The 26,008-nt window shown below is 53.4% G+C and overlaps 3 protein-coding genes across 5 annotated transcripts; all 3 read right to left on the bottom strand.

Annotated features, from left to right (window-relative positions):
• Positions 1-1,690: 1,690 nt before the first annotated feature.
• PDXP (pyridoxal phosphatase) lies at positions 1,691-5,094 on the bottom strand. The gene is made up of 2 exons (XM_052668749.1): positions 4,464-5,094; positions 1,691-3,221 (listed from the first exon to the last, which is right to left on the bottom strand). Exons 1-2 carry the CDS (start codon positions 5,038-5,040, stop codon positions 2,896-2,898), a joined length of 903 nt encoding a protein of 300 aa, XP_052524709.1. The 5' UTR covers positions 5,041-5,094; the 3' UTR covers positions 1,691-2,895.
• A 270-nt stretch (positions 5,095-5,364) lies between these two features.
• Positions 5,365-13,839, bottom strand: SH3BP1 (SH3 domain binding protein 1). 3 transcript variants are annotated; one of them, XM_052668725.1, is made up of 18 exons: positions 13,358-13,839; positions 11,632-11,674; positions 11,280-11,384; positions 10,599-10,750; positions 10,222-10,333; positions 10,070-10,146; positions 9,555-9,690; positions 8,884-8,952; positions 8,465-8,555; positions 8,113-8,255; positions 7,927-8,038; positions 7,758-7,839; positions 7,493-7,573; positions 7,269-7,385; positions 7,035-7,132; positions 6,699-6,828; positions 6,450-6,562; positions 5,365-6,075 (listed from the first exon to the last, which is right to left on the bottom strand). In XM_052668725.1, exons 1-18 carry the CDS (start codon positions 13,417-13,419, stop codon positions 5,795-5,797), a joined length of 2,004 nt encoding a protein of 667 aa, XP_052524685.1. In that variant the 5' UTR covers positions 13,420-13,839; the 3' UTR covers positions 5,365-5,794. The 3 variants fall into 3 exon arrangements, with proteins under 3 accessions (XP_052524685.1, XP_052524686.1, XP_052524687.1); XM_052668726.1 differs by having other exon boundaries at positions 10,599-10,675; positions 13,358-13,824; XM_052668727.1 differs by lacking the exons at positions 10,222-10,333; positions 10,599-10,750 and having other exon boundaries at positions 13,358-13,830.
• A 1,039-nt stretch (positions 13,840-14,878) lies between these two features.
• GGA1 (golgi associated, gamma adaptin ear containing, ARF binding protein 1) lies at positions 14,879-25,127 on the bottom strand. Its single transcript, XM_052668729.1, has 18 exons — positions 25,051-25,127; positions 24,773-24,935; positions 24,604-24,688; positions 24,394-24,469; positions 23,647-23,745; positions 22,275-22,398; positions 21,677-21,777; positions 20,634-20,714; positions 20,143-20,280; positions 19,930-20,011; positions 19,406-19,513; positions 18,956-19,111; positions 18,106-18,170; positions 17,798-17,973; positions 17,416-17,693; positions 16,985-17,154; positions 16,665-16,775; positions 14,879-16,486 (listed from the first exon to the last, which is right to left on the bottom strand). Exons 2-18 carry the CDS (start codon positions 24,801-24,803, stop codon positions 16,376-16,378), a joined length of 1,992 nt encoding a protein of 663 aa, XP_052524689.1. The 5' UTR covers positions 24,804-24,935; positions 25,051-25,127; the 3' UTR covers positions 14,879-16,375.
• Positions 25,128-26,008: the final 881 nt, after the last annotated feature.

Below are 26,008 nucleotides of genomic sequence, written 5' to 3'. Positions count from 1 at the left end.
TTAACTAGTTAATTCTAGAATTATTAGAATTAACTAGTATTAGAATTATTATTAGAATTAACTAGTTATTAGAATTAACTAGTACTGTGCCCCAGGAGTCAGTACTGGGGCCAGTCCTGTATATAACGTCATTACTGATCAAGGTGATGGGGCAGAGCACATCCTCAGCAGATTTGCAACTGACACAGAACTGGGAGGAGCAACTCACAGAACAGAGGCTTGTGCTGCCATCCAGAGGGACCTCAAGAGGCTGGAGAAATGAGATGACAGAAACATCGTGAAGTTCATCAAGGCGAAATGAGAAGTCCTGCTCATGGGCAAGCATAGAAAGCAGCTTGGTAGAAAAGGAGTGGAGGGTCTTGGTAGACACCAAGTTAAACATGAGTCAGCAATATGCCCTCAGAGCCAGAAAGGTGACAGTTTTTAGTGGTGCTCAGTGTCAGGACAAAAGGCAATGGGCACAAATTGGAACCATCTCAACATCAGGAAACGTTATTCACTGTGTGGGTAACGGAGCACTGGCACACATTGCCCAAAGGCTGTGGACTCTCCTCCCTGGAGGCTTGCCTTCAAATCACTATGCGCAGACAAATGGACACAGGCCTCTCCCTCGGTCTTGCCCAGAGCAGGCGATGCTCTGCAAGTTGCTGCTAGCATCACCACCCAGCAATTGCCACAGTAACCACAATTATACAAAGATTTTGGGGCTCTTTGGGTAACAAACAGCTGCTGTGTGCCTCATCGCGCTCTTGTCCTCACTGCACAGCAAGATGGGATCGTGCAGTTTTCCAAAGGTGAAGAAATAAACGTTTTCTATAGAGCACCAAAACAAGCTTCCATCCACCCCATCCCCCCATGTGTTTCCACGGCTTCGTTCTTCACAGACTTGCTCTCTGTGGCAACTGTGTGATTTCGTTAGCCACCAAGAAATGAATCTACCCAGGCAGAAAGCCATCACTTATCTCAGTTTCAGTAGCAGATGTGATCTCCAAAGACCCCTCAGCACCAGAGGACTTAGCTCAAGGCGAATGGAAATCTGAAGGGCTTGGATGGAGAACTCACCATCCATCAGGGACAGCAGGAAGGCACCTGTTTTCTAATAAGATCTACCCATGCTCACTTTCATTATGCACAGGAGTAATAGTAGCAGAGGGAAGCCAAAGAAAACCAGTCCGGCAGGTCTGATGGATCCCTATATTGCTGATCTTGGCCTCACTCAGGGCAAGAACAGTCCAGTGGCTAAAGACAGTGCTTGTCTTGGGTGGCTCTCGATTAAGCAAGCAGATCTAGCAAGGCACATTAGATCTTGGGCCTTGCTTTACTTGGGGATACACGTGTGGATCAGGAGCTTGCCAAGTACCATTCCTCTGGTCGTGTAATTGAAGATGGGAGACACAACAGAGAAACACAGACGAAGGGCTCCAATTAAGATGCACGGAAGCTTCAGAGAACTCTTTGGATGTCCTTGTATTTTTGGAGTTTTTCCTTCCCCCTAAGTTATCTGAGGTGAGGAAGAAGGACACCAAGGACAAAGAATTGTCCTAGTAAGTTGCATCTAGTTCTGCTGCGTGAGCAGTAATTCACTTATAAGTGAGGTCTTCCATACCCTCATCAGATGAGACCTTTAAGGGCTCAGAGATAGCCAAGCCATTCTCATCTTGATAGGAATGCAGGAGAAGAAAGGAGGTCATTTCCAGCCTACGCTCACACTTTATTATATCCAGAAACACGGTGAGTGTAAGAACATCAATATAGGACACAGACAGTAAGGGAGGCCCAAAGAATCTGCCTCCTGTCCCCTTGGTTCAAACAGTAAGCATTATTTATACAAATAATACAATATTTGAACAATAAATAATTTAGTATAATAAATAAATTTAAAAAAAAAAAACATAGAAAGACGAAGCAGCAAGGAATGGTTTTGAGGGCTGCAACATTCACAGCAGTAACAATAGCAACATCATACCCACACCTCAGCAGCCAGAGCACAGACCCCCATCAGCCCTTTTCTCTCACCACACCATGGCAAAATCCACTGAGGAGGGGAAGTAGGGGAGAATCGTAAAGTTCACTCCTGCTGTGCTTCTGTGGTCTAGGAGCCCTCTCACAAGCCCCTTCAGCAGGGGTACTTGAAAACAAGGTACAACCACAGACCGACTGAGTCTGAGTTGTTTGGCACAAAAAAAGGGACAAGGACAGCCTTTTTTCCCTTTCTGCAGTCATTTCTGACAAATACTGGCACAGCTTTTAGGCAAGTCAGGTCAGGGAGTGATAGGGAAACACCTCTAAGGAACAGCAGAGAGAAGACAATGGATGAGGTGATGCTCTCATTCACTTATTCACCTGTGGGAGGCAGAGGTGCTCTCATTCACTGCTCCAGAATGCTTCTTCAACACACCCTGGCACCGATGGAGATGGGTGGGTGGCAGTGGGTGATACCCCCAGCCATTCCCCTCCCATGGAGGGGATTACCATAAGGACTGCAGGGCTGCAGCTCAGACACGAAGAGTTTCAGAGCAAAGGGACAGCAGTAAAAGGCCGCCACTGGTTATCTAAGAGAAAACCGTTAAGATAGCTGTTCCCTAACCCCTGCAGCAGGAGAGGCCACACACTAAAACACTGTTCAGACCCCATGTCAGCCTCAAGGCCTCCAGCTCTCTCCCAGAGACGCTCGTACTGGCACATGAGGGAGAAAAGGACTCTGTCTGTCATGGGTGGCTCTCAGCAGAAAGGAAACAACTTTAACCCTGCCCCCCTCTTCTCCTGTCTCCAGAAAAGGGTACCGGAACGTGAAGAAACCAGGAAGTGAGGGAAATGGGTGGTGAGAGAGAAAATGGAACAGATAGAGATCTGGGATGGGGAACCCGACTCCTCTGCTCTCACACATAAAGACCACTAGTCATCCAAGCCTGGTATCAACTCTGCAATGCTGTTTACATAGTAATTGGGCACCATATCCTTGGCAGCAGTGCTGTCGCTGGCCATGTAAGCCAGTGCCTCTTCCAGGCGGGAGACACCCGTCAGTGTGAGGATGGTAGAGAGGCCGCAGTTCTTGCCAAAGAGGATATCTGTCTCCAGACGGTCTCCCACCATGAGGGTACGGGATGGGTCAATACCAAAACGCTCCACGATGCAATCAAACATGTAGGTGTTGGGCTTCCCCACCACCAGTGCCTTGCGGCCTGAAGCTGTTTCCACTGCAGCTGTGAGACTGCCAGTCCCTGGGGGGAAAGGAGAAGAAAAAGATATAGGTGCAGGTAGCTCAAGTGAGAGTCCTGTCATCAAATCACTAAGGCTCCAAAATAGCTCTAAGATCCCCTCATCCGACCTCCCGCCCATCCCCACCATGCCCACTGACCACGTCCCTCAGTGCCACATCCACACGGCTCTGGAACACCTCCAGGGACGGTGACTGCACCACCTCCCTGGGCAGCCTGTGCCACTGCAGCACTGCTCTTTCGGAGAAGAAATTTTCCCCAGTACCCAATCTGAGCCTCCCTTGGTGCATTTTTCTTGACCCATCATTGTTACTTTGGAGAAAAAGCTGACCTCCAACTTCTTACAACCTCCTTTCTGGTCTTTGTAGAGGGTGATGAGATCTCCTCTTATCCTCTTCTCCAGGCGGAGCTGAATCCCAGTTCCCCCAGCTACCCCCTATCAGTCTAGTGATACCAGACCCTTCACCACCTTTGTTGTCCTTCTCTGGACACACTCCAGAGCCTCAGTGTCCTTCTTGTAGTGAGGGGCCCAAAACTGAACACAGCACTCAAGGTGCAGCCTCACAGTGTTGAGTACAGAGCGACGGTCACCTCCCTGTTTCTGCTGGCTGTGCTATTACTGATACAAATCAGGATGCTATTGCTCTTCTTGGCCACCTTCTTGGCACACTGCTGACTTATGTTCAGTCGGCTGCCAACTAATAAGCCAAGAAAGGCATGACAGCAATTCCAGCAGCCCTGTTGCTTAGGGAATCTTGTGCACCTTTCTGATGGCCAATAGCCAATCCCATCACCATGACATGGCTGTGAGCTGGGGAGCTCAGCCCCAGTCATAGAATCATTTCAGTTGGAAAGGACCACTAGGATCACCTGAACCAACCACCAGCCCATCCCCACCATGTCCACTGACCACATCCCTCAGTGCCACATCCACACAGTTTTGGAACACCTCCAGGGACGGTGACTGCACCACCTCCCTGGGCAGCCTGTGCCACTGCAGCACCGCTCTTTTGGAGAAGAAATTTTTCCCAAGATCCAACCTGAACCTGCCCCGATACGACTAGATGCCATTCCCTCTTGCTCTATTCTGTTACCTGGGAGATAAGGCCGACCCCCACCTCACCACGACCCCCTTCCAGGTCACTGCAGAGAGCAGTAACGTCCCTCCTGAGCTCCTCTTCTCCAGAGCTCACAGCCCCAGCCCCTCACAAGCCCCACACCACACAAGGGCGCTGCGGGGCTCACCGGGGGTGCGCTGCCCATCGCTCAGCGGGTGCCATGGATCGGGGTCGGTGGCCACCAGCATGCAGCGCGGGTCTCGCAGGTAGGCGCAGGCCTGGGCCAGCTTGGCGAAGGTGAACTGGTCGTCGTAGCCCACCAGCACGGCGTGCACCTGCTCCGCTCCCTTCTCGCCCTCTCCCACCAGGTGCAGCCCGGCGTTCCGCACCTCGCCCCGCAGCCCCTCGCCGCCCAGCACGAAGACGCGGCTCACCGCGCTGCCGTCGCCCGCCCCTCCGCTGAGGAGGTGCTGGCGGAGGAAGAGCGCGGAGCAGAGCGCGGAGCTGAAGACGTGCTCGCCGCGGACGCCGCGAAAGCCCAAGCGGCTGAAGCGCAGCTCCAGCTCGGCCACCGAGCGCCGGCTGTTGTTGCTGACGAAGAGCGCGGCCTTGCCACTGCGCTGCAGCCTCTCCAGCAGCTCGGGAGCGCCGGGCACGGCGGACTCGCCCGCCCACAGCACCCCGTCGCAATCGAAGAGCAACCCCTGCGCCGAGCCCAGCACCTCCCGCAGCGCCGCACCGCTCAGCCGCCGGCAGCTCGCCATGCCGCCGCCAACGGCCGCCGCCGCGCTGCGCCACGCCCCGACGCTGAGCGGCACCGCCCGCCGGCACGGCTCCGCCAATGGGAGACGGGAAGAGAGAAGAGTGACGGCGGCACCAACCTATCGACTGCAGGGAGAGGGGCGTGGTCGAGCGGAGGGAGAAGCGACAGCCTCGCCGCCCTATTGGCTGCCCAGAAAGGCGGCGGGGAGGCGGGACGGAACTAGGGCGCGCTGGCTGATTGGCCAAGGGCATCCCGCGGCTCGCTGGGGCAGCCGCAGCCGCCGTTACAGAGAGGGTCGGGCTGCTATACCGATCTGGCCCGTGGCAGCGCTCGCGTCCCAGCGTTTATTGACATCGTGTAGTCGCGATACGTACAGATATATACATGTCCACATGGGTGCGCAGGCATATATATCTTCTTAAAAAATAGAATCTTTTCACAGGCAAACCAACCGTACCTGTTCGTGGGCTCGAGGTGACGCAACGTGAGGCAAAATGGCGGCTGCGCGCTCACCTGAGCCGCGCCAGGCCCTGGTGCAGGGCTCTGCACGATGAGGCATTTCTCACCCCCAGCCGAAATACCGCAGGGCCTTCCCTTCTCTCTCTGAGGGAGGATGAGGGCCTGTGGGCAGAGGGGGGGGGGACCAGCAGGGGTCTGGGCCCTGCTGCCCATCCTGATGGGGCAAGGTGGAAGGCTCATGGCGGCGGATGAAGAAGTGGAGGCAAGTGGGAGCTGATGGCAGCCCCGTGCCTTGCTCAGTCGTTCTCCACTGTTGTTGATCCAGCCAAGGGGCTCTGTCCTTCTGCTGTCCCCTCATCTGCGGTGCAGTTTGGAGTACTGATGGTGGGAAGCCCTGGGGACGTGAGGGATTCACGGCTATGGCGCGGTGCCGGCTGTGGGGGCAGTGGTGGAGGGATGGAGGGAGCGCCCAGCCGTCGCGGCCGGGCCTTGGGGCTGGCGGTGTGCTCGGGGGTCATGCTTCGGGCTTGGGCTAAAGGCGGTGGCCCTGTGGGTCGAGATGGAGCCGGGCGCTTGGCTGGAAAGAGAGCAGAGGGGGGGTCATGGTGAGGGTCTCAGGTAGTGTGGGAGACAAGATGCTCCTTGCATAGCTAATGTAGCAGAAGCCCACGTGGGTCAGACAGAGCACATCCCACTTTTTTGGGTCTTTTCCCACCCTCTTCAGTTCGCAGTGAGACATGAGCTTTGAACGGAGTGATGAGCTTTCCATCCCAGAGGCCCGCCTTGGGGATGGAGAGCAGAAAACAAGGGGACAGATTAAGGCCCTTTTCCTCCCATGTGGTAGCCTGTGTACCCCATCTTGCAGGATGTGGTGAAATGAGGAGAAACTGGAGAAGGTGGAGATGTCGGCCCTGTAGGCATCTCCCAAGCACTGTGCCTCTGTTTCCTAACCTTTGCGGGCAGTGTCATTGGCTGGTGTCGGAGCTGGTGGCACTGTGGCTTCAGAGGACGGCTTGGTCACCACTGGGGAAGGAGGCTGGGAGCTCACTTCAGAGTCATTTGTGCTGGAGGAGAAGGGAACAGTTGGGTGTTCAGATGATGGTTGGAGCCAGCACCGTGGGGCACAGTGGTCCTGGCCTTGCAGCATACGGAGAGGGGGTGGAATAGAGGTCAGGAGCCCCCTGCTCTTGCCAGACTTACGTCTCTTCATCCAGGGGAGATGGAGAGCAGGCTGGAGGGGATTTGGGTGGCAGTGTGTCTACTGGGGCAGCCTCATTAAGTCTGACATCCGCAGGCAGTGTGAACATCCCTGAGACATTGAAATCTATCTCTGCATGGAGAGAAAGGCCAAGAAGTGCTTACTGCATCCTTGCTAGACAGTGAGCATGCCCCATGCCCCAGGAGCAAACTCTACAGCAGGGAACTGCAGCTGCCTGGGATGCTTGGGATCCATTCTGCTATTTGTGGTGCTTTTTTTATGTTCCCTTCACCCTCTGCTATGGTCCCCAAAGATGGAAAGACAGAGCGAAGGCCTACCTCCAGGGAAGAGTATGTCTGCATTCTGGATGAGGGCTTCCACGACTCCCACCACCTGAATGGAGGAGACCGAGGCCAAGTCCAGTTGCATAGGGTCTCTGAGAAGCAGAGGTGGGAGAGCCATCAGGGTAGGAGTTATGGGAATTAACCCATTTTATGTTAATTCTGGAGGTGTAAAGCCCAAAAAGAAGGACTGCCTCTCTCCAGAAAACCTGCAACCCAGCCAGACCTCACCCTGTGCTCTGCTCTGGCCACAGCAGGTTGGGGCCTAGCACTATGGCGATGTTGCTGGGGGTCATTTTATTCACATGCTGGTGCTCTGCCAGCTTGGCTAAAAACTTGATCAGATACCTACAGGGTAAAAGGAGAACAAGGAAACAGTGAGTGCATGCTCAGGAAGGGAACGGCTGCCCCTGGTGAACACGTGGGATCAAAGCAGCCCCATCCCACAGAAACACCTCAAATTGTTGTAGCTGTCCTGGGGCAGGTGGCTGCAGGTGTCTCTCAGGCTCTGTACCTGGTTGTCAACGTCCTTTAAGCTGCAGGAGAGAGAAAAGGAGAGCTCAGACCGCTTTGGAGGACAAAGATGGACTTGGTTTACAAGGTAGAAGGACTGATGATGCTGATGATGGGCACTGCTGTAACTTCTTCACTACTCCTCCCACCCCCAAAGTGAGAGGCCAAACAGCTGCTGGGCTGTTGGGCTTGTGAGCCTTGACCCACCTGGCCACTTTGATCCATTCGTCGTAGAGCTTGAAGGTCATCAGAGGCTCGGGTAGCTCTCGCAGGTAGGATTTTAATGCGCCTAGAGTGGGAGTGGGGAGGTGATGGAGGATGGGGGCCAGCAGTGACCCCCTGCCCCCATATCCCTGCCCCATGTCACCAAACCCACCGGCCACAGCATGGGGGTCTGAGTAAAACTCCTCTAGGGCGTTAGAGCCACTGGCCAAGCTGCTCTTCAGCTTCCTCAGCACCGAAGCTCCTGCTGCCAGCCGGAAGAGTCCCTGGGGATGGAGCAGAGGGATGCAGAGTGCTGTGGAGTGTTTTTAGGGAGTGTAGGATGGTGAGGGCTGCCTACCTCCTCCTTCATGCCCGAGGCTAGCAGCATCATGACACAGGCCTCGATAGGCAGAGCAATCTCTCGGCCCAAGTTCTTGAGGTGTGTCTGCAGGGGCACGCCGTAGTAGCCTAGCACTGAGGTTTCTGTGGTGAAGGAGGGCTCTGGGGGAGACAGGGAAATGTTCTTGGGGATTGGGGTCCTGGTGACAACCAACCATGGTGGCATCCCACTCCAAAGCTGGGGTTAGTTAGCAGTGCCCACTACCCCATGCTAGGAGGCAGCAGCAGGCATGGGGAAAAGAAGTCACCTTTCCCAGCCTTCCTGGCTGTTCCACAGCCATCCCCATGCTACCTTGCAAGTGATTGGGTACCTTTCTGGCTGTGGCTCTCCTTCAGCTCTGTCAGAGCCGAGTCCAGAGATTCCAGAGACTGCCGGTGGTACTGGGCTTGGATTTCCAGGAGCTGCCAGACAGGGAACAGCCAGTGCTCAGCTTGGCACTGTCCTCTCCAGAGACCCCATCCCCAGGACACTGCACTCATAAGAAGAGAGCACCAAGGAAAGCAAAGATACTGCAGGAAGAACTGCAAGGGAGATCCCCTGGATCTGTGGGATCATGTCTATAGTGGTAGATAGAAGACAAATTAGAGAGGGGGATGAATTGGGACAAGTGCTCTATTTGGAGGCATCTTCTAGTGCATGCGGCACTCTGCTCTGGCTGGAGGGCTTGCTGCAAATGGAGACAAGGCTGGACATACCCCAGGAGACAATTCACATGCTAAGAGAACTTACTCTGATGAAGTAGCTGGCATAGCTGTCTTCTTTGGTTGAGAAGTGGTAGAGGTCAGCCATGTACTCATCCTGGGAAGGGAGACACCAAGAAGAGCATCCTTCCCCCTCCTGCCTGGCACCCGAGGGAGAACGGATGCCTTCAAGAAGCCCCTCATTCAGGGAAGGTGATGGGAGGGCAGGCTGGGGCTGCATGGGGACCCTTCTTCACCTCTGTCACTTGTGTTTAGGTCATAGCAGTGACCTGTCCTACCATAAGGCCCTAGAACTTCACAAGAGGATCTCCCAGCTATGGTAGGTTCTGACAAACAAGGCAAAGAGCTCCCAAAAGGAAACAGCGTGGACATGTGGAAAGATGATGGGAATCAGTCCCCCTGTCATCCAGCACAGAACCCAGATCAGCTGGCTCTCAGCCTGGGAGCACGCCATGTTCTCCCCGCTCCAGCCCCTGGAGCCTCCTCTCTGCAACAGCTTATGCTTCAAATCCTTTACTTTTGTTCTTCCCCAGGCTTGGGACATCTCCCTGTTTCCACACTGCTGGAAGGGAGATGGTTGCTTGTGCAGGGTTGACTGGCTTGCTCTTGTGTAGGAGTCACCTTGGATGGAGCTGCTGGAGGAAAGCAGATCTCCAGCCCTGGAGCTGCCCCAAGGAGGAGAGCCAGTGATGTTCTCACCTTGCACTGCTCCACCTTTCTCTTCACCTCCTCCTCCTCTTCCTTCAGGATCTCCAGTTTGTTGGCAGCAGAAGATACCCCTGGCCCAGTTCCAGCTCCTGCACTGTTACTGGAACTCTTGGCAGCTTGGTTCAGCCTTTGAAGTGGGAGAGAAGAAGCAATGCTCACAGCTTCATCAGTGGGGACACAGGGTGAAATATTAGGAAAAAATAGTGAAATTAGGAATAATTTATTCTTAGAGTGATGATGCACTGGAACAGGCTGCCCAGGGAACTGGTGAAGTCACTTTCCCTGCAAGTATTCAAGAACCATACAGATGTGGATCTTTTCCAACCTTAATGGTTCTATGATTCTGTGATTCTATAAACGTGGAGAAGGGGTTTGGGGACAAGTTCCTTCCTCTTTGGCTTCATTCCTGTCCCTTGGGAGATTTGCTCCCCATGTTGGCAGAGGGCAGTTGTCTGCTCCTCTCCTCCAACCCAGTTGGTCTCCCATGACCACACCGTGCTCCATACCGGCTCTTGATGGCATTCCAGTCAGAAATCAGCTTCTGGAGGGTCTTCTTGCGCTTCAGGATGATGGGAAGCTCCTCCTGGAAGAGAGGGACCAGGTTGAATGGCAAAGGTTTGGGGATGGAACACTGGAGCTGGGGGTTGGCCATGACTACCTCGCTGAGCTTGTTGAGTGGCTGCAGGATGTCACGCTCTACAGCAATCTCAAACTCGGCCAAGATCTTGGCCAGCAAACTCTGGATGCAGCAGCCCATCTCCAAGGCTTTCCTGAAAGGGAGAGGGGTGAAACAAGCACTGGCTGGAGCCATGCCAGCCTCCAATCCAACATCCCTTACCATACGTATACCCATGTGGGGACCCAGAGCCAGCCCCTGTCCCCATTCTGTGCTTGGAGGCTGTCCCCTCATCCCCCTTGATGCTGGTGTTCTCCATTTTCTCAGGACGGTTTGACAGCCTGGCTTGGAAGCGGAAGCCCCTGAACCCAGGTAGCAGCTCAGCTACATTTTGGCCATCTTTTCCCACTGGCACTTACCCAAGGCTGGACTCTGTGTCCAGTTCCTTGAAGCTCTCAGCCATCGTTGCAGACAGAGCCATCAAGGGTAGCTTCTTCTGCACAGAGCCATAGGTTTGGGAAAAGAGATGATGAGCTGATGTGTGGCAGCTCAGTCGCCCTGATGCATACCACTGTGGGCAAGGGACAGACAGCCTCCTAAACCCACACTGGTTCCCCACATCTCCCTCTGGTCCAGCTTCCTCTTGTCCTTGGGGCCAGAGTAAGAGGCCTTTGGATGTCTCTTTGGCCAAAGCCAGGACACAGTTGGCTAAACAGCTGGTTAGAAATTCACTAGACTTCTCCAAAACAGTGGAGAAGTGTGGGACTCATGGAGGACACTATTAGGCTCAGCCCTGCCATGGCTTCAAGTGTATGGCGGAATTTAATGTCGAGAATAATTTAGCCAAGCTAGGAGAAGAAAGGGCCTGCGGTATCACGGGAAGGATTTGCTTTCCAGACAGGAACTGGTGAGCACCAGCTGGGAAGGAGGTGGCAGGTTCAAACCAAGGAAGAGGAAGCAGTGGTGTACCCATGCCCAGCTGCACCATGCTGCTCCTCGCCACAGGAGTTCAGGAAAGGGCATGGGCTTAGGGCTTTGCAAAGATGCTATCTAGGCTTCAGGGTTTGTGGTGGCTGAGGAGGCGTCCAGGGAACACTCACCACTCTCTTGTCCATTTCGGCGCCGCAGTGCCCCTGCAGACAAGCCTGGAGCCGCTTGGACACGCTGTGAGCTGCTCGCTTGGCTGGCTCGATCCTCTGCTCGATCTGGGGGTGGAAAGGTGGCACCGATGAGCCCTTCTTTGTGTCATGGGGGGCATGTCAGAGCAGTGCTCGCTGACACAGCCGTGCTGGATCTGCCAGTGCTGTGCTGAAGCCGCTGTGTTGGCCCTGGAGCCGCCCTCCAGCAGGCAGGAGTGTTTCAGCCCCATAACAAGGAGGTGCCAGTGGGGAGGATCGCAGGTAGGGATGGGGCATGTCCCCACGTGCAGGTGCAAGCTGGCACTCGCCTCACCTGCAGCAAATCTTCTGTCAGGAACTCAGTTGCTTCTTGGGCTCTGTGGAGGGAGAAGAACAAGTCAAGAGAAGAAATAGGGGGACTTCCTCCCACATCTCACCCTCCTCTCCTTGAGGTCCTGATAGGAGGGGCTGGCTATGGCTCAGACCATCCTACCCAAGGCTACAAGTAGAGCGAGCCCAGGAGGAGAGCACCAGGACCAAGAGAAGCAGCTTCCCATCAAGCTGGACTTCAGGTGTCTCCCCATCAGGTGTCCCCTCATCAGATTGGGCTTCCAGCTCAGAGCACCTAGCTCGAAATACCCCAGTGGGACAGGGCCACTGTTCTGTTGATAAGTTTGGGGGTAAAACTTTCTCCCAACTGCCTCTTCTCTGAAAGCAAATCCAAGGCAGCTCCTGCTGGAGCCCTGTGGGCATCTGCCTTTGCTGGGAAGATTGCTAGAAGTTGAGGTGCCACCGGGGCTGGAGCAATAGTGACACTGTAGTAAGGCTGGAGATGTAGACCAACTCCAGCCCCCTGCAGGGCATAAAATGAAGGCAGCTTTCTGGTTGCTTTTGCAACCATGTATGAAGAGTGAATCTTGCAAAGGAAGCTTCTGGTTTGCAGTAAATTCTGATCAAAACCGAATTCAAAACCCAACATCCAAGGCTGCCAAACCTCCATGACTCCTCCCATAGGGGAAACTTTGCTTAGTGGACCCATGTCCTTGCAGCTCTCTGGGAACCTCCTCTGCTGCTGCTTTATCCCCCTGCCTGGCCACTTCACGTTTCTGTTTTCAGCTCCTGCAAGAACTGACATGGGACGAGCTGCAGGAAACGGGGGTGGTTGGCTTGAAGGCAGCCAAAGTCACGTGAGATCGCAGCCCCGTGGAGGAGAGGCTCTGCGGTGGGTGAATTGCTCTCTTTGGGGCTGCATGAGCTGCGTAGGGCCTTCTGCACACCCAGCCTCAAGCAAAATGGAGGCACGTGGAGATGGAAAAGCTCTCTTCTGGGGTAGAGAGGTGGGAGAAGAGATTTGGTTCCCATTGGGAAATGCAGGAAGGGCAATAGGCGACTGGGTTGCAGCTCTGCAGTGGTGGCTGAAGGCCCTTGGTAGATCTGGGGCTGGTCCCCATCAGCCTCCTAGGGCTCAGGAGTCTGTGTGCCTCTGTGCAGAGGTGGCTGCAGGAAACAGGGAGTGAGGGGGCTGCGGAGGGAAGGCCCAGCCCTGGGTTTTGCAAGGGGAGAGCTCTGGAAAGCCGAAAAGAAAAATAAGGAAGTGGTGGAAGTGAGACTGAGCTGTGGGAATACGTTTGAAGCTGGAAGTCCTCCACAGGTTCTGCTACAGGGTGTCCACACTGCTGGCCAGATGCGGGGCACCAGGCACCCATCTGAATGGAGGGAGCAAGTCCCAGATCCTCTTGGACACCGCACAGCCTAGGGCATGTGGCTGGTGTGACCCTGCCCATTGCCCTCGTGTCTGGGGGAGGCCAACCTGTGTGGGCAGCCAGGTTGTGCAGCCCATCGCTGGTGAGTAGCACCAAGCCTCCATCCCACTGCCCTGCAGCACCAGGGAGCTGGTACCCACAGCCCCTCAGCTTATGCTGAAGATGCTTTAAGCCCATCTCCCACATTTTCCCTCTTCCCTGACCGCCCGGGTGCCCGATCCAGCCTGGTGCCCACTCCCAGGCCCTATATCCTGCTCCCTCCCAGCTCAATGACCCTGGAAGTAGAGAAGTCCTTACCGGCTGGTGGCATTGGGATGGGACAGCTGCTGCCGCATGCGATTGAACTGCCTCTTCATCATCTTGGGAGATGAAGCTCAGCACCCCTTGGTGACACTTGGCATGGGACGCCCACAGCCCTTCTGCTGTGCAGAGCTGCCGCTCCCCGAGCACCTCTCCCTCCTTGCTCCTTCCTTCTTCCCTGGTTCCCTCTTTTTCTTTTTGCCGGTTTGTCCCCTCCCCAGCCCCTCCCCGGGGACTGCCTGCTTTTTCTTCCCCTCCCTTGGGCTCTCTCTTGCAGTCCCTCTCTTTTTCTGAGCTTCCTTCCTGGCTGCGGATCAGGTAAGAGCGGTTCAGAGCTCCGCTCTGCTCTGTGTTCCTGTCACCACCCTACAAAGTATAAATAACTTAAGCCTAGCCTTAAAGGGGAAATATTATTGCAGCACACACATAACAAGGCAGGACAGGCACACTCAGCTGCTGAGCTCGAGTAGGAGGCCCACGCTCTGTTTTTCACCCGCCTTACCGTGTTTACCACCAGCTGTGGTGTGGGAGGGCACTTGGGGAGGGTAACGCACACCCCACACTACCTGGTCATCCCAGCACCCTTCTGCAGATGGCAAAGCCATTCCTTCCCCCTTCCCCTGCTGCCGTTGTAAGGTTGCATGGTGACCACAAGCTTCATGTTTCCATCCTTAGCGTCCCTCACTCTGCAGAGCTGCACTCAGCTCAAGCCACATAGTGCAACTTTTTTTTTTTTTGCTAAAAGTATTCCACCGCAGATTTTGCTCCCATTCTGCAGGATGCAAAGCTTGCTTTATCTCCGGCTGGGACTTTCCTCCTCCTGCGCTAAGAGCAGAGGCTAAGCTATGTGGAACCAGCATCTGAGCAGGGTTGGGAAGTGGTCACTCCAGTTGTGCCCCGAAGTCTGGGGCTGCTGGGCTCTGCTCTTCCTTACCGGAGGGTGCAGCAGAAGCGATCCTCTGTTTCCAAGGGACATAGCTTAGCAGGCAGTATCAGCAGGTGGGTGGTTGGACTAGATGGTCTAAAAGGTCTTTTTCTACTTTAATGATTCTAAGGGGAGGACCAAGCAAGGGAATGCTGCCTGAGCATCATTTTGCTCTAAAACCTTTAACCAAGTGGCCACCCACGCCTAACTCTCAGCAACCAACCTCCAGCTCTGCACCAAAACCGCCCTAATAGAGCTGCTTCCGATCAGCTACCTCGGGGAGGAGGAAGTTTTGCTGCAAAGCCACCAGCCCGCAAACAGCCCTGCAGCCTGGGAGCAGCTCCCCATGAGCTGGGGGGCTCCTGCCCACTGCTTGCCCCAGAGAAAAGGAAGCAGAGCACAGCTCGTAACGTTGATGGGGCCTGCCCTCAAACAGGAATTGAGAGCAGCAGGGGACTTCCACCATTCACTCTCCCTGCTCACGAGCCAGTGAGATTGGAGCAGTGAGGCCCAAGAGGAGCTGGCAGGAGCCCCATGCAGGGCCCACAGCTCCTCGGTGCAGTCAGGGGAAAATGCAGTCAGAAGGCACAGCATGAGGAAAGAATTCTTTATTTCCCATAAATACAGCAGATTTGTCGCGCCGGGCGTTTTTTGTTTTCTTCCATTTACAGAATTTGCACTGAAAATATATACAAGTCTGTTCAAGAACCAAACAAGATCTGCAAAGAAAAAAAAAAACCCATACAAAACCCTGAAAAGAGACCAGAAAGGGAAGTAAGACACAGCAGAACCTCAGCATAAAGACCTTGCTTCCCCCTCTTCTCCAGCACATGCTGCACCCAGTTTCCACCTTCACTGTTCCAAGCAGAGAATACAAAGCACCTCACTCATCTCCATCATGTGCAGACTGCCTTCTACCTCTGGCCAGCTAATGCAGAGCTCAAATTGCCCCTAAGAGCCAGCTCAAACTGCTTAGAGGTGGGAAGCAGCTCCTATGGCCACAAGCCCTATCGGGACACGGATTGCTTAAGACATTCCACCCCCTGGTCTCCTCCATGCCTGCAGATCCTCACTCTAGTGTCACAGTGATCAGGGGGCTGGAGCGAGTCCCCCTCTGGGCAAAGGGGCACAAGGCACAGCTGTACCCCAGTCCCCGCAGTGCAGAGCTCGATGGTGCCCCCTGGCGATGCTCAGAGCCCAACTCCCATCCTCTCCCCTCCCCAGCCTCAAGGAGAAAGGACGCAGCCCACCGAAGGCCCCTTTTGAATTGTGTCAGCCCTGCGAGGGGCAAGGACAAACAGGCGATGTTCCAGCCGCACTCCCAAGTGCTGCAGTGAAGCGTAGTGGGAAGATGTGTGCTTCCGCCCGGCAGGAGTTCAGTGCCCAGAAGCCAGAGCTGAAGCAGCTGGGGAGGCACAGAATGAGCCCTTTCCAGGGCCCACCTCCCACCAACAGCTCTGCCTGCTATTGGAAAGAGGGGGCTGGGGGAAGATTTCTCCCTGGCCCCCAAAAGCAAGGATCACTGCCTGCTCTCTGGAGCTAGGAAGACACCTAAGTCCTTGTTCAGTTCTAAGGTCATCCCATCAGACAGGAAACCACTAGGGCCCAGCTGCAAGGCTAGGGCAAGGGAAGATACCCCACAGCTCAGCATTTGCTAACATGAGAGAACAATGCAGAGCATAAAGCAGCTGAAGGGTTGGGAGAGATGGAGAAGGGAAAGGATCTTCCTTTGCTAGGCCCTGCCTTAGGCTGAGGCTGTTAAAAGCTTCCCATCCTTGCTTCCCACTGCACCAAGAGGGGGAATGCAGGGTTAGAAGAGATGCTGAACAAACTAGAGAGGGAGGGGTGCCTTTGGAAGAGCAGGGAAGGCAACTGTTCAGCCACAAGCAGCTTGACTGCACTCCTGCTCTTGTGGGATGAACATCTCCTGGTGTCTGCTCTCATCCTGGAGGCACACTCCCTCTGGCACTCACCCGGCTGATTGGAGAATTGAGCATGAGCAGCAGCCCCCCACCCGCCCTCCCCATGTCCTCAGGCTGCTTCAGCCCCACAGGGCTGGCTTCCAAGTGTAGTGCCTACAACATGCAGCCCTAGAGGTTGCCCCAGGACTCTGGTGGGGGGAACTGGTCCACATCCCCCATTTCATTGTAAGTTTGCTCTCCCATGGTGAAGGTTAGCTTGTATCGTAGCCTCACTTTCTCCTGGAGGTAGGGGAGAAAAGATAAGCAGTCAGAAAGGAAGGAAAACATTAAGAACAAGTCATAAATACTTTAAGATTAAGAATACCCTGCACAGAGCACAGGGAATATGGATAGTTCATTCTGTTTCAGGCAGAGGGGAGCAGGGCTTTGCCTAGGCACCAGGGGATGGTGCTGTTACCTTCTGTGGGTTAGCAAGCAGCAGGACTTGTGTGATGGCACTGGGATGGACAATGGGGTTGAACGCTGGCAGCTCTGTGCCTGAGGGTGGCTGTAGTTTCACCTTCATCACCTAGGGAAAAAGAAAGGCATCCCACAGTGCTGAGGGACATTACAGCTAGAGGCCCTGGTCAGATATATAAGGAGCTTTCACTTTCTAAGAAAAAAAGAAATATAGTTTTGGGTCCTGCTCCACAGAGCTTTCCACCCACCCTACCTCTCCTGCAAAGGGAGAATCTCATGGGAACTGCCTGTGGACCCAGGCCCCAGCAGTAGCCTTACCTTGGGGACAGCAGACTGAAAAACAATGTTACGGATGGGCTGCGGGGCCGTGCTAAGCATAGAAATCACCACCACCAGCACGTCGGGCCTCTCGGGAAGGGCATCCTTAGCAAAGTGGAAGAGGATGCGAAAGCCATGCTGATCATACACTGTCACAGGAAGGATGCTGCCTGTGGGAAAGGCAGGGACAGGTGGTAGTCAGCCAAGAAGGGACTGGCAATCCTTCCCATCAGCCATGCTCCACACAAGCAACAGAGATACAACCTCCCTGAGATCTGACAGGCAAGCTTTCTCACATTCTTCAGTTTATGCACTCTCCTCATACCTTGTCCATTCTCCCCCCTCCCCTCCCCCCCCCACCCCCCTCAGTTTGTGTGGTGAGCTTCCAAACAGTTCATTTCCCCCTTTCCCAAGCTTTCATCCTAGCTCACTGGGTTTGATTGACTCCAGAGGCACAGTGATGTTGGCTAGTGAGATCTCTGGGGGCAGCGCGGAGGCAGGAGGCTGTGGTGGGACTGAAGTGCTTCCTGGTGGTGTGGTGGCAACTTTTGGAAGCGTAGCAGGCAGCTCTGAGTTCAGGGGCAGTGGGGGGTTAGGAGGAACACCCTGGAGCACAGGCAGAACACTGGAGTTTTGGGCTGTGCCGCCGGAGCTGCTCCGGTTCTGAAGATCCCTCAGAGTGAGCCGGGGAGGTGGCTGTTGCTTCTCCCTGTAGATTTAGAGAGAGAAAGCAAGGAGTGAAGCAGGGCACTGAAATGTCTATATCCATGAAAAAGGTGGGAAGAGATGCAAGATTGCCCTGTTCCTACTTACCATCGCACTTGTTGGGACTCTGGAGGCAGAGACTGTTGCAGCAATGTCTTGCCCAGGAGGTCCAAGTCATCCAGGCCACTTGTGAACGTAGGTTTGGGGGAGGATGTACCTGCATCTGCTTTGACTGGCGCTGCTATCACAACAGGGGTGATGCTGAGCTCATTGCTATCTGATGACTGCAGAAAGAGTGCACAGAAGCCCCCCCATCAGCAGGGTTCCTTATCAACACCATCAATCACTTCCTTACCTACTCCTTTTGTTCCTTCCACCACCCGCCCCATCAGCTTCTCTGGCTCCCAGCATGTTACCTGGAAGCTGTTCCAGCCACTGCTGTCACCAGCCTGGGCAGGATGTGGTGCTGGATCATTCAGGCCTGCCAGGAATAAAAGCAAAAATGGACCCTATCTGCCATGTGGGTAAGGACACTTAAAGGGGCCTAAATGAGGCATCTGTAACAGATCCCTCTGGTCAGGCAGGACATGGAAGCTGTAGGGCAGAGTCACCAACATGGTCTCCCATCTCAGGCCTCCATCCTTGCATAGGAAGGAGCAGGGAGGGTGGTATTTTCTCTGCCCAAAGATCCCCACTCTAAGTCAAGTTCCCAGTGCAACACATCCCACTTTCACATGCATCTGGGGGGGGACCATACTACTACCTCATGCTGTTGTACCTGAAGCACCTATCCTAGGAGAGTATACTTTGTTGGGAAAAATAGAACTCCAGAACTTTCTAGGAGTGGCACCACACAAGACTTGCAACTTGCATTTGAGCAGCTCTGGAAGTCCCTATGTGTATACTGTTAATATGTTTGCACTTTGCAGTTGATGTCACACGAAGAGCTGGATGTGATCCACCCGTCATGCCATCTCCTGATGGACATTGTATCAGTCTTGATTTGCCTGACAGGTCAGTTTATCCAGAGCAAATTAGAAGGTAAATCCCCTGTAGGTTCTCTGGGTGTCAGAAAAAACACTACGAGATTGAAGTTCAGAATCAAGCCAGAGTCTTTCCTGCCTTTTCCCTTGCTCTAAATGTGGGTGACATCTTGGTTTTTCATGAGTCACCTCTCCCAGAGCTCTCCTGCCACAAGAACCACCATCCACTCAGGCTCTCGATGGTGAAGGACGTAATGGGAAGCTTTTGCTCTGGTCTTCTCACCTAAAGACATAAGTTCATCATCCAGCAAGGAAACAGAGCCAGCTTGGTCAGGCACAGGGACTGCTGAACCACCTGAAAGGGTGGGCAAGGCTGGGTAGGAAGGCCCTGTTGCTGGGAGCTCCAGTCCTGACAGATCCAGAAGCGCAGAGGTGCTGCCTGTAAAGAAAACACAAGGTGAGAAGGGTTGGGATATGGTTTCTGTCTCAGGGTGCCGAGATGCAGTTCCCATCCTTCCTCACAATTGGGAGAGGGAAATCCTCATCTGTTCTCTCTCACAGTTCCCTCCTTTCATGCAACAGTCATCTCCACAAGCCATTCCCTCATCTCTTTAGCCTATCTCTGACATCCTGCAGGTATCCCCCTTCCACTTCTCTCAATCTTCTTATACACCAGAGGAAATCAGCAGTAGGATCTCCGTGCTTCATCTCCCTATTCCCCAGGTCTCCTCACCTCGAAGGGGACCAGCCACCATCTCCCCATTGACCTCTTCTCCCCATACGAGCTGCTTGTAGAGATTGATCACCTGTGTCAGGTTGTCATTGGCTTGCAGGATCTCCGCTGAAATGGAAGAGGTAGAAGATTTTAAAAAGTAGAGAAACAAGACAGTGACTTTTATACCCATCTCAGTCTATTTCTTCAAAGTAATGCCCAAGGAGCTGATGGTATCCCAGCACAGGCAGCACTTCTGCCTCTGCTGCTGCAAACAGCATCAAAATACATTGGCAACTCCAGCTTCAGCAGCATAAGCACAAAATTTTCTTTCTACAACAAAGGGAATGAACACTGCTGATTGGGATCATCTGCCCCCACCTAGCACCAAGCATAGAATAGCCAGCCTACAGCAAGCAGCCACAACAAAAAGTGGCAGGCTTCTAAAAAATGCTATACCATAGACAGCCCAAGCATTGATTCCCTAATAGAAGATAGAGTGAGAAGCAGACAGAACAAGAAAGGTCAGGGTCAGGTCTGCTTACCCAAAGCTTCATCGTTGTCTTCGGTGTCGCTGGCAAGCCGGAAAAGCATGGGTCTCATGCGCTCACAGCGCTGATACAGCTCCTGGGGGAAAGAAGGGGCATTGAGATGAGCAGCAGGATGCTCAGACAGGGTACAAACTAAGCAGGAGGAACACAGGAGAAACAACTGTCTCTGCTAAACCCAGGGAGGACACTGGGATTGCCTTTCCTCACCTTCATCAGGTCCTCATTGCTCTCTGTTGTCTCCCCCTTGCTGTAGTTTGTCACCATCTCTGTCAGCAGCTTCACATTGTTGTTCACCTCCTCAATGGCATTCACTCTCTTGGAGATCTTTTCCATGCGCTTCTGGTCCTGGAGGGGAAATGCATGGGGAAGGATGTCCCTGCCTGCCAGCAGTCGAGGAGGAAGAAAGGTTGGGCCAGCCAACACATCAGCTCCCTATACTGCCCCCCAGAATAGACTCCACTTCAGTGGGAAAACCCCAGGTTATTTCTGCACCAGCACTTGCCAGACAGGGCTGGAACCACCACAGACCTTGTGCTGCAGTAGCTCCACCTACAGTCATTTCTCCAAGTAGCCAAAGGATGGCACAAGTCACACAAGGACTCTTTGGCGCTGCTGCTGAACAACTGATCCATTGCCCTTTGGTACCAAGCAGTGCCATCCAGGCCGTGGCTCCCTGCCCCCTTTTTCCTCAGCCATACCTCCTGAACCATCTCCTTGATGAGCTTGTTGGCAGCCCGAAGGTCCTCAGGATGGGAACTTTTCAGGAGACGTGCCAGTATCTGCAAGAGAGGAGGAATCTCTGAGCCCAAGCTGAGAGGTGGCAGCTGGCATTGCTCTTACAGCACCAGAGCTTGTGGCGATGCCCTGCCCAAAAAGAGACCAAGTACAACTTGTCTTCCTTTCCCCATTGTGGTTCTGGTTGTGTAAGAAAGGTCTTTCTGTGAAAGTCTCCTGCATTCAAAGCCTGCCCCTCCCTGCCTGTTACTCACAGTAGAGACCCTGGAGCACAGCAGCACAAATCCTGCAACAGACAAAACTTGTTTTACACAGGGAGATGCCATAGGGTTGCGATGGGCTATTCTCTCTCCACACATGCTCCTTTTGTAGCTGTAATTGGCAAAGAGGGAGACCAACCATTTTCTCTCCTACTTCCTAGCCACTGAAATCCTTCAAGACATCTACAATTCCCCATCCGTGGAAACAGATTATGTACCCTGCAGCAAATTGACATCACATCTCTACTGATGAAACAGACCCAGAAAAGCCTAACACTTAAACATATCAGAGGTTTGTCTGAATGGTGACCTGACTGACAGAAAGGTAATATAGGATGAATCCAGGAAGATACAAGCAGCTGAGCTATAAGCACACTGCAGTGGTTTGAGCGGGGAAAAGTTAACAACATCTGGGGCTGGGATTTATTTAAACCTTATGGCCAGATAACTCTGGAGCCTGGAGAGAGCAAAACAAACCTCTCAGAATCTGCTGGGCTGACGCCAGCATGTTATCCATTGCACCATCCTGCAGTTAAGAGCTCCAAAGGTCAAACAGACCCACATGCTTTACCTAAGGCTGTTTCCTTTGTCATAATTTTGCAGAAGGCCCTCAACATTCCTCTGATGCATGTCCTGAAGCATTCAGAGCAGGAGCCTTGACTCTTACTGGATCTTCTACTCCGGAGTACAGGAGACCTCAGAACAGAGGTGTTGCCCTCTGCTCTTTACCTGCACAGACCTCTTACCTTTGATTTCTCTTCATCATCAAAAATGATGTTTTTGGGCCGAGGAGGAGGTGGTGGAAAAGGAGCATCATCAGGCAGTTTTGGGTCAGATTTCACAATACCTGCAGTAGAGACCAACAGAGATATCAGGAGGCTTCACCCACTGGGAGGAGGCACACTACCACCTAGGTCCATTCTTTCCTAACAGCTCATCAAGCCTAGCTAGAACACAGGGGATTAGGGTCAGCTTCTGCCATTCATAATCTTAAATTGTGTTGTTATGCAAATATTACCCCCCTTCAGCACTGTCCTGTCTTTGAAAAATCCAGCTCTCAGTACTACCAAAGCACTTGTATCCCTTCAGCACCAGTCCATTCCAGTGCGCCACCTCCTGTAGGGAACAAGCAATATTTTCTTCCAACCCATTAAGCACCTCAGACCCCCTGCAACTCTCTCTGCCCATCCAGGAGCTCCAAAGCACCCATTTCTTCAGCAGCCCTTTCTGTGGAACCTGGCAGACCTATAGATGTGCTGTGTCTGGGCAGAGGGTATGGAGAGCCTGTTTTAGATTCTCCCTGGACGAATAAGGAGAAAAACCTTCCAGACCACTGCCTCTTACCTTGTTTCTTTAGCATTTGGTAGGCCTCCAAGATCTTCACCTCGTGAGGCAGCCCCAGTGTCCAGCTGTACATCAGCTCCAAGATCTTTGACTTCACTTTTTCTGGTGTCCGGCTGCCAAGATACTACAGAAACAGAGAAGAGGTGACTTGAAGCTCATGTGACCTGTTGCAAGCCCAGCCTGTTTCCCTCCTCTCCTCCCCCAGAAGTGAGACAGTTCCCAACGGCACAAGGAAAAGAGGAAGCAAGCAGGAAAGCTCATGAGGCCCTTGCAACACGTCCTGTGCCACTACAGGAGGTGGGAGAAATGCTGGGCCAGCAGACCCTTGGTAACACCCATGGATGGGTGGAAATGCTCAGGAGGGTCTTTATCACCTTGTGAAGGAAAGCATGCTGCTATCAGAAGCTGCTGGGAAAGGCAACCCTTCAGAGAGCAGGACTGGGAGGTGAGGTGAAGGGCTGTAGGTGACAGTTCCTAGGGCAAGGCCAGCACACCCTCAGCTGCACGCTGCATCACAAAGTGCCTGACACTCTTTATAGCAAGCTGGCAAGCCACAAACACCTCACTGCTGGATGCAGCTTTCCCACTATTGTGCAGTCACCCTTCACTCTTATTCCATGGGTCTGCTATGTGCTGGTAGTAAAAACAGCAAATGTGCTGCCAGTGGCTTAAGGCAGATGACATCCTCTAGATCACCCCAGCAAGATGACTGCAGAATGATACTGTTGCAAGTCCCTGGATATTCAGATATTCATCCACACAGATCACAAGCTGTGACTGACAGCCTCCAGTTTTCCTTAGTTATATTTAGTCTGTTTTTCCTTAACTCCATCCTTGCTGGCATCATGAGCTGACTGCCCTCGCTGAATGGAACAGCGTGCCCAGTATGTGTTGCTGCTGAAACAGCAGCATCAGCAGAGGAGCAGGTAAGGACCTGGTCCTTCAGATGGACTTGCTAGACCATGCCAACAGGCCTGGGCTTGTCCTCAGTGTCTCAAGCAGACTGGGATACCCTGGAAAGGTAAGAGTCACAGTGTCAAAACTGAGAGAGGCTCCTGAGCACAAAAAAGGCTTAGAAGAAATGCAGCGAAGGTGACTCCAGGCACGCTGATGGGCTCAGAAGTCTCACAAGTGCTGGCTGCATCAGGTCTAGCTGGCCCTCAGCTTCCTGTGACAAAACATCAGCCTAGAGCAATGGGTGAAAGCTCAGCTTCTCATTGGAAAACTCAACAGGAACATGGATTAAATCTCTTCTCAATATTGTCCCATTTTCCCCACACTCTAAAAGACCTCTGGCCCCTCTGCTCTACCACTTCTTCCCAAAGCCCTCTTTTCACCATCATCACCTCCAGGAGGATCCCCAGGGACCCACCTTTGGTGACACCACCTTGATGAGCTCATTAAGGAAGCGGAACTTGCCCACCTCATCGTGGAAGCGCTTGCCGCAGCTCTTCATGCAGGACTCCAACACCTGGGAGAGGATGAGCCCATGAGCTAGGTCAACATTCGGCTTCTCGCCAGGCACAGAACCTGAGGCTTTCCTTAGAGCATCTCCAGGGATAGGCCATCCATAGCTTCCTTGGACAACCTGTGCTGTTGCCTCACCACCCTCCGAATAAAGATCTTCCACCTCAGATCAACCTAAATATCTAGTTTTTTACTTTAAAGCCATTCATTACTGTTCTATCACTATTAAAATCACATAAAAAGTCAGTCCCCCTCCTGCTTATGAGCTCCCTTCAAGTACTGGAAGGCCGCAGTGAGGCCTCCCTGGAACATTCTCTTCTTCAGGCTGAAGAAACCCAGCTCCCTCAGCCTGTCTTCATAGGAGAGGTGCTCCAGCCCTCTGATCACCATGGAAGAGGACACCCTTAGTGCAGCAGAGCCATCCTAAGGCAGAGAGCTCTCAAACCCCACGGTTCAACACGTGATAAGAGGAACAGAAAACTTCCCAATGACTCCCATGCTCCTCCCTAAGGACAAGGTCTCCCCCACCTGTCACCCTCCACTGGGTGCTGCCACTGCCACCTCTCTCCCACCCCACGCATCGGAGTTTTCCCAGAGCACCACAAGCTTTTGGTGGGACACCCCCACTGCCCTCCATCACGTCCTGCCTTACCGTGAGGGCTTGAATGGCCTCCCATTCCTGCGGGGACTGGATCTTGTGAGCAAGGAGCCGGGTGGCGAGCGGAGGGCTGGAGGGAGAGGAAAGCTGCATAGTGATTGAAGAAAGGCCCACCTAGCCGTGCTGCTATCTGGGGCAGGAGAGTATGTCACAAGCCGAAGGCGCTGACAAAGCACCGGACGGCGAGGCCTGAGGCCCACTCACCCCTCCAGCTCCTTGTTGAGCTGCTCGCAGAATGCATTGATGCCATCCCAGTCCAACTCCTTGTTCAGCGGGTTGGTGGCCTTGTCTATGGGCGGCAGAAGGGCAGTGCTAGTGAGGCGGGTCCCCTCAACCCCCGCCCTCCCCCCCATCTGCCCCCGCCAGCACTCACTGATGCGCGCCTCCAACGTCTCGGCCTCCATGGCGGGGCCGCCGCCGCTCCTCAGCGGGGCCGCCACCGGCCCATCGAGAGAGCCCAGAAACCTCTAGAGCGCCGCCGGCTCCACCATAGAGTGCCGGAAGTCGGAAGTGCAGAGCGCCGCTCCGCGCGCCCCCTGCCGTGACACCGCCCGAGTTACCATAGAGTTCATCGCGTAGTGGAGAAAGCGAGACGCGAGAAGAAGTCCTCCAAGAGGAGAGTATAGAGAATGAATAGAGCCGGAAACCAACCGCCGCACGGAGCCCAACCGGAAGAAGCCCTTCTGTTGTCAAGTGAAGCTACTTCTGGTGGGGCCGCAAACGACTTCCGCCTCGTGAGGGAGCTGCGTGTCCTTTAAAGGGACAAGAGCAGGCCAGCGCCAGCGCATGCGCCTTGAGTGCCCGTCCGCTCTGAGGGGAGCGGAGCTCAGGGTTTTAAAATGGCGGCGGCAGCTCTTGCTGTTTTAAAGGCGTTATAATGATATCAAGCCTGCTTCTGCGCTTCTTGGAGCAGTTGTTTTTAAATAGTTGTTAATCTTATGCCTTTTTCCTGCTTAGAAAAAGCTTCCTCCAGGAATAGTAAACAGCTCTCTCCTTTCTCTTTGTGGCTCTTAATACAAACGATGGTACTTAATAAGGGCTGTTTTCTCTGCCTTCCTGTGGTCTTGGAGGGAGCACCGTGCCTTCCCTGTGCGTTGCTTTACATCACTTACAGAACAGATCCTATGAGGCCATGCCCCACTGTCACCTTGATGGCTTTTCCGGATGGGCAGCCATTGTTTTCAGGGGAAACTTGGCCATTAAAAACTACCTTCTGGTGCCTGAACGCAATTCTTTTTTTAACTCCTACCACCTTGCCTCACAAAGCTTTCTTCAGCGCCTTTCTTAGCAAATTGCCACATCCCTTGCTGTGTTCAGGCACGTTTTACGTGAGTTATTTCGGTCCTATGAGTCACTCCTGCCTATTACTGCTACCCCTTCCATTTTTCTGAGAATCTTGAAGTCATTTGCAGGAGTTCAGGACCTCACTACTGCTACTGTAGGTCACGTGTGATCTGAGCAGAAGGTGCGTGTCTCCACTCCCTGACCCAGAAAGAGACTGCAGCAGTGGTTTTTCAGCCTGCTGTTTCAGTCTTTGGCTCAGGTTTCACTCTTTAAATGTTTATTTTCCTCACTTTGGCATCAAGCAGTTTTAAGCAAGCATAAAGCG

Source organism: Tympanuchus pallidicinctus, unplaced genomic scaffold, assembly GCF_026119805.1.
Source record: "Tympanuchus pallidicinctus isolate F22 unplaced genomic scaffold, pur_lepc_1.0 scaffold8, whole genome shotgun sequence".
NCBI classification, from domain to species: Eukaryota; Metazoa; Chordata; class Aves; order Galliformes; family Phasianidae; genus Tympanuchus; species Tympanuchus pallidicinctus.
The sequence above is the reverse complement of the archived record's forward strand: the minus strand, read 5'-3'. Positions and strand labels throughout refer to the sequence as shown.

What these genes read in the sequence shown, in the direction of transcription:
- PDXP (XM_052668749.1), bottom strand. Translation starts at nt 5,040, where the DNA reads ATGGCGAGCTGCCGGCGGCTGAGCGGTGCGGCGCTGCGGGAGGTGCTG. An exon ending in CGATGGGCAGCGCACCCCCG is followed by an intron (nt 3,222 to 4,463) that starts GTGAGCCCCGCA and finishes CTTTCCCCCCAG; the next exon opens with GGACTGGCAGTCTCACAGCT.
- SH3BP1 (XM_052668725.1), bottom strand. Translation starts at nt 13,419, where the DNA reads ATGATGAAGAGGCAGTTCAATCGCATGCGGCAGCAGCTGTCCCATCCC. An exon ending in GACACAGAGTCCAGCCTTGG is followed by an intron (nt 10,334 to 10,598) that starts GTAAGTGCCAGT and finishes TCTCCCTTTCAG; the next exon opens with GAAAGCCTTGGAGATGGGCT. An exon ending in TGGCCAGAGCAGAGCACAGG is followed by an intron (nt 7,133 to 7,268) that starts GTGAGGTCTGGC and finishes TCTGCTTCTCAG; the next exon opens with AGACCCTATGCAACTGGACT.
- GGA1 (XM_052668729.1), bottom strand. Translation starts at nt 24,803, where the DNA reads ATGGAGGCCGAGACGTTGGAGGCGCGCATCA. An exon ending in GCAATGAGGACCTGATGAAG is followed by an intron (nt 20,012 to 20,142) that starts GTGAGGAAAGGC and finishes TCTTTCCCCCAG; the next exon opens with GAGCTGTATCAGCGCTGTGA. An exon ending in TGATGAACTTATGTCTTTAG is followed by an intron (nt 18,171 to 18,955) that starts GTGAGAAGACCA and finishes TATTCCTGGCAG; the next exon opens with GCCTGAATGATCCAGCACCA.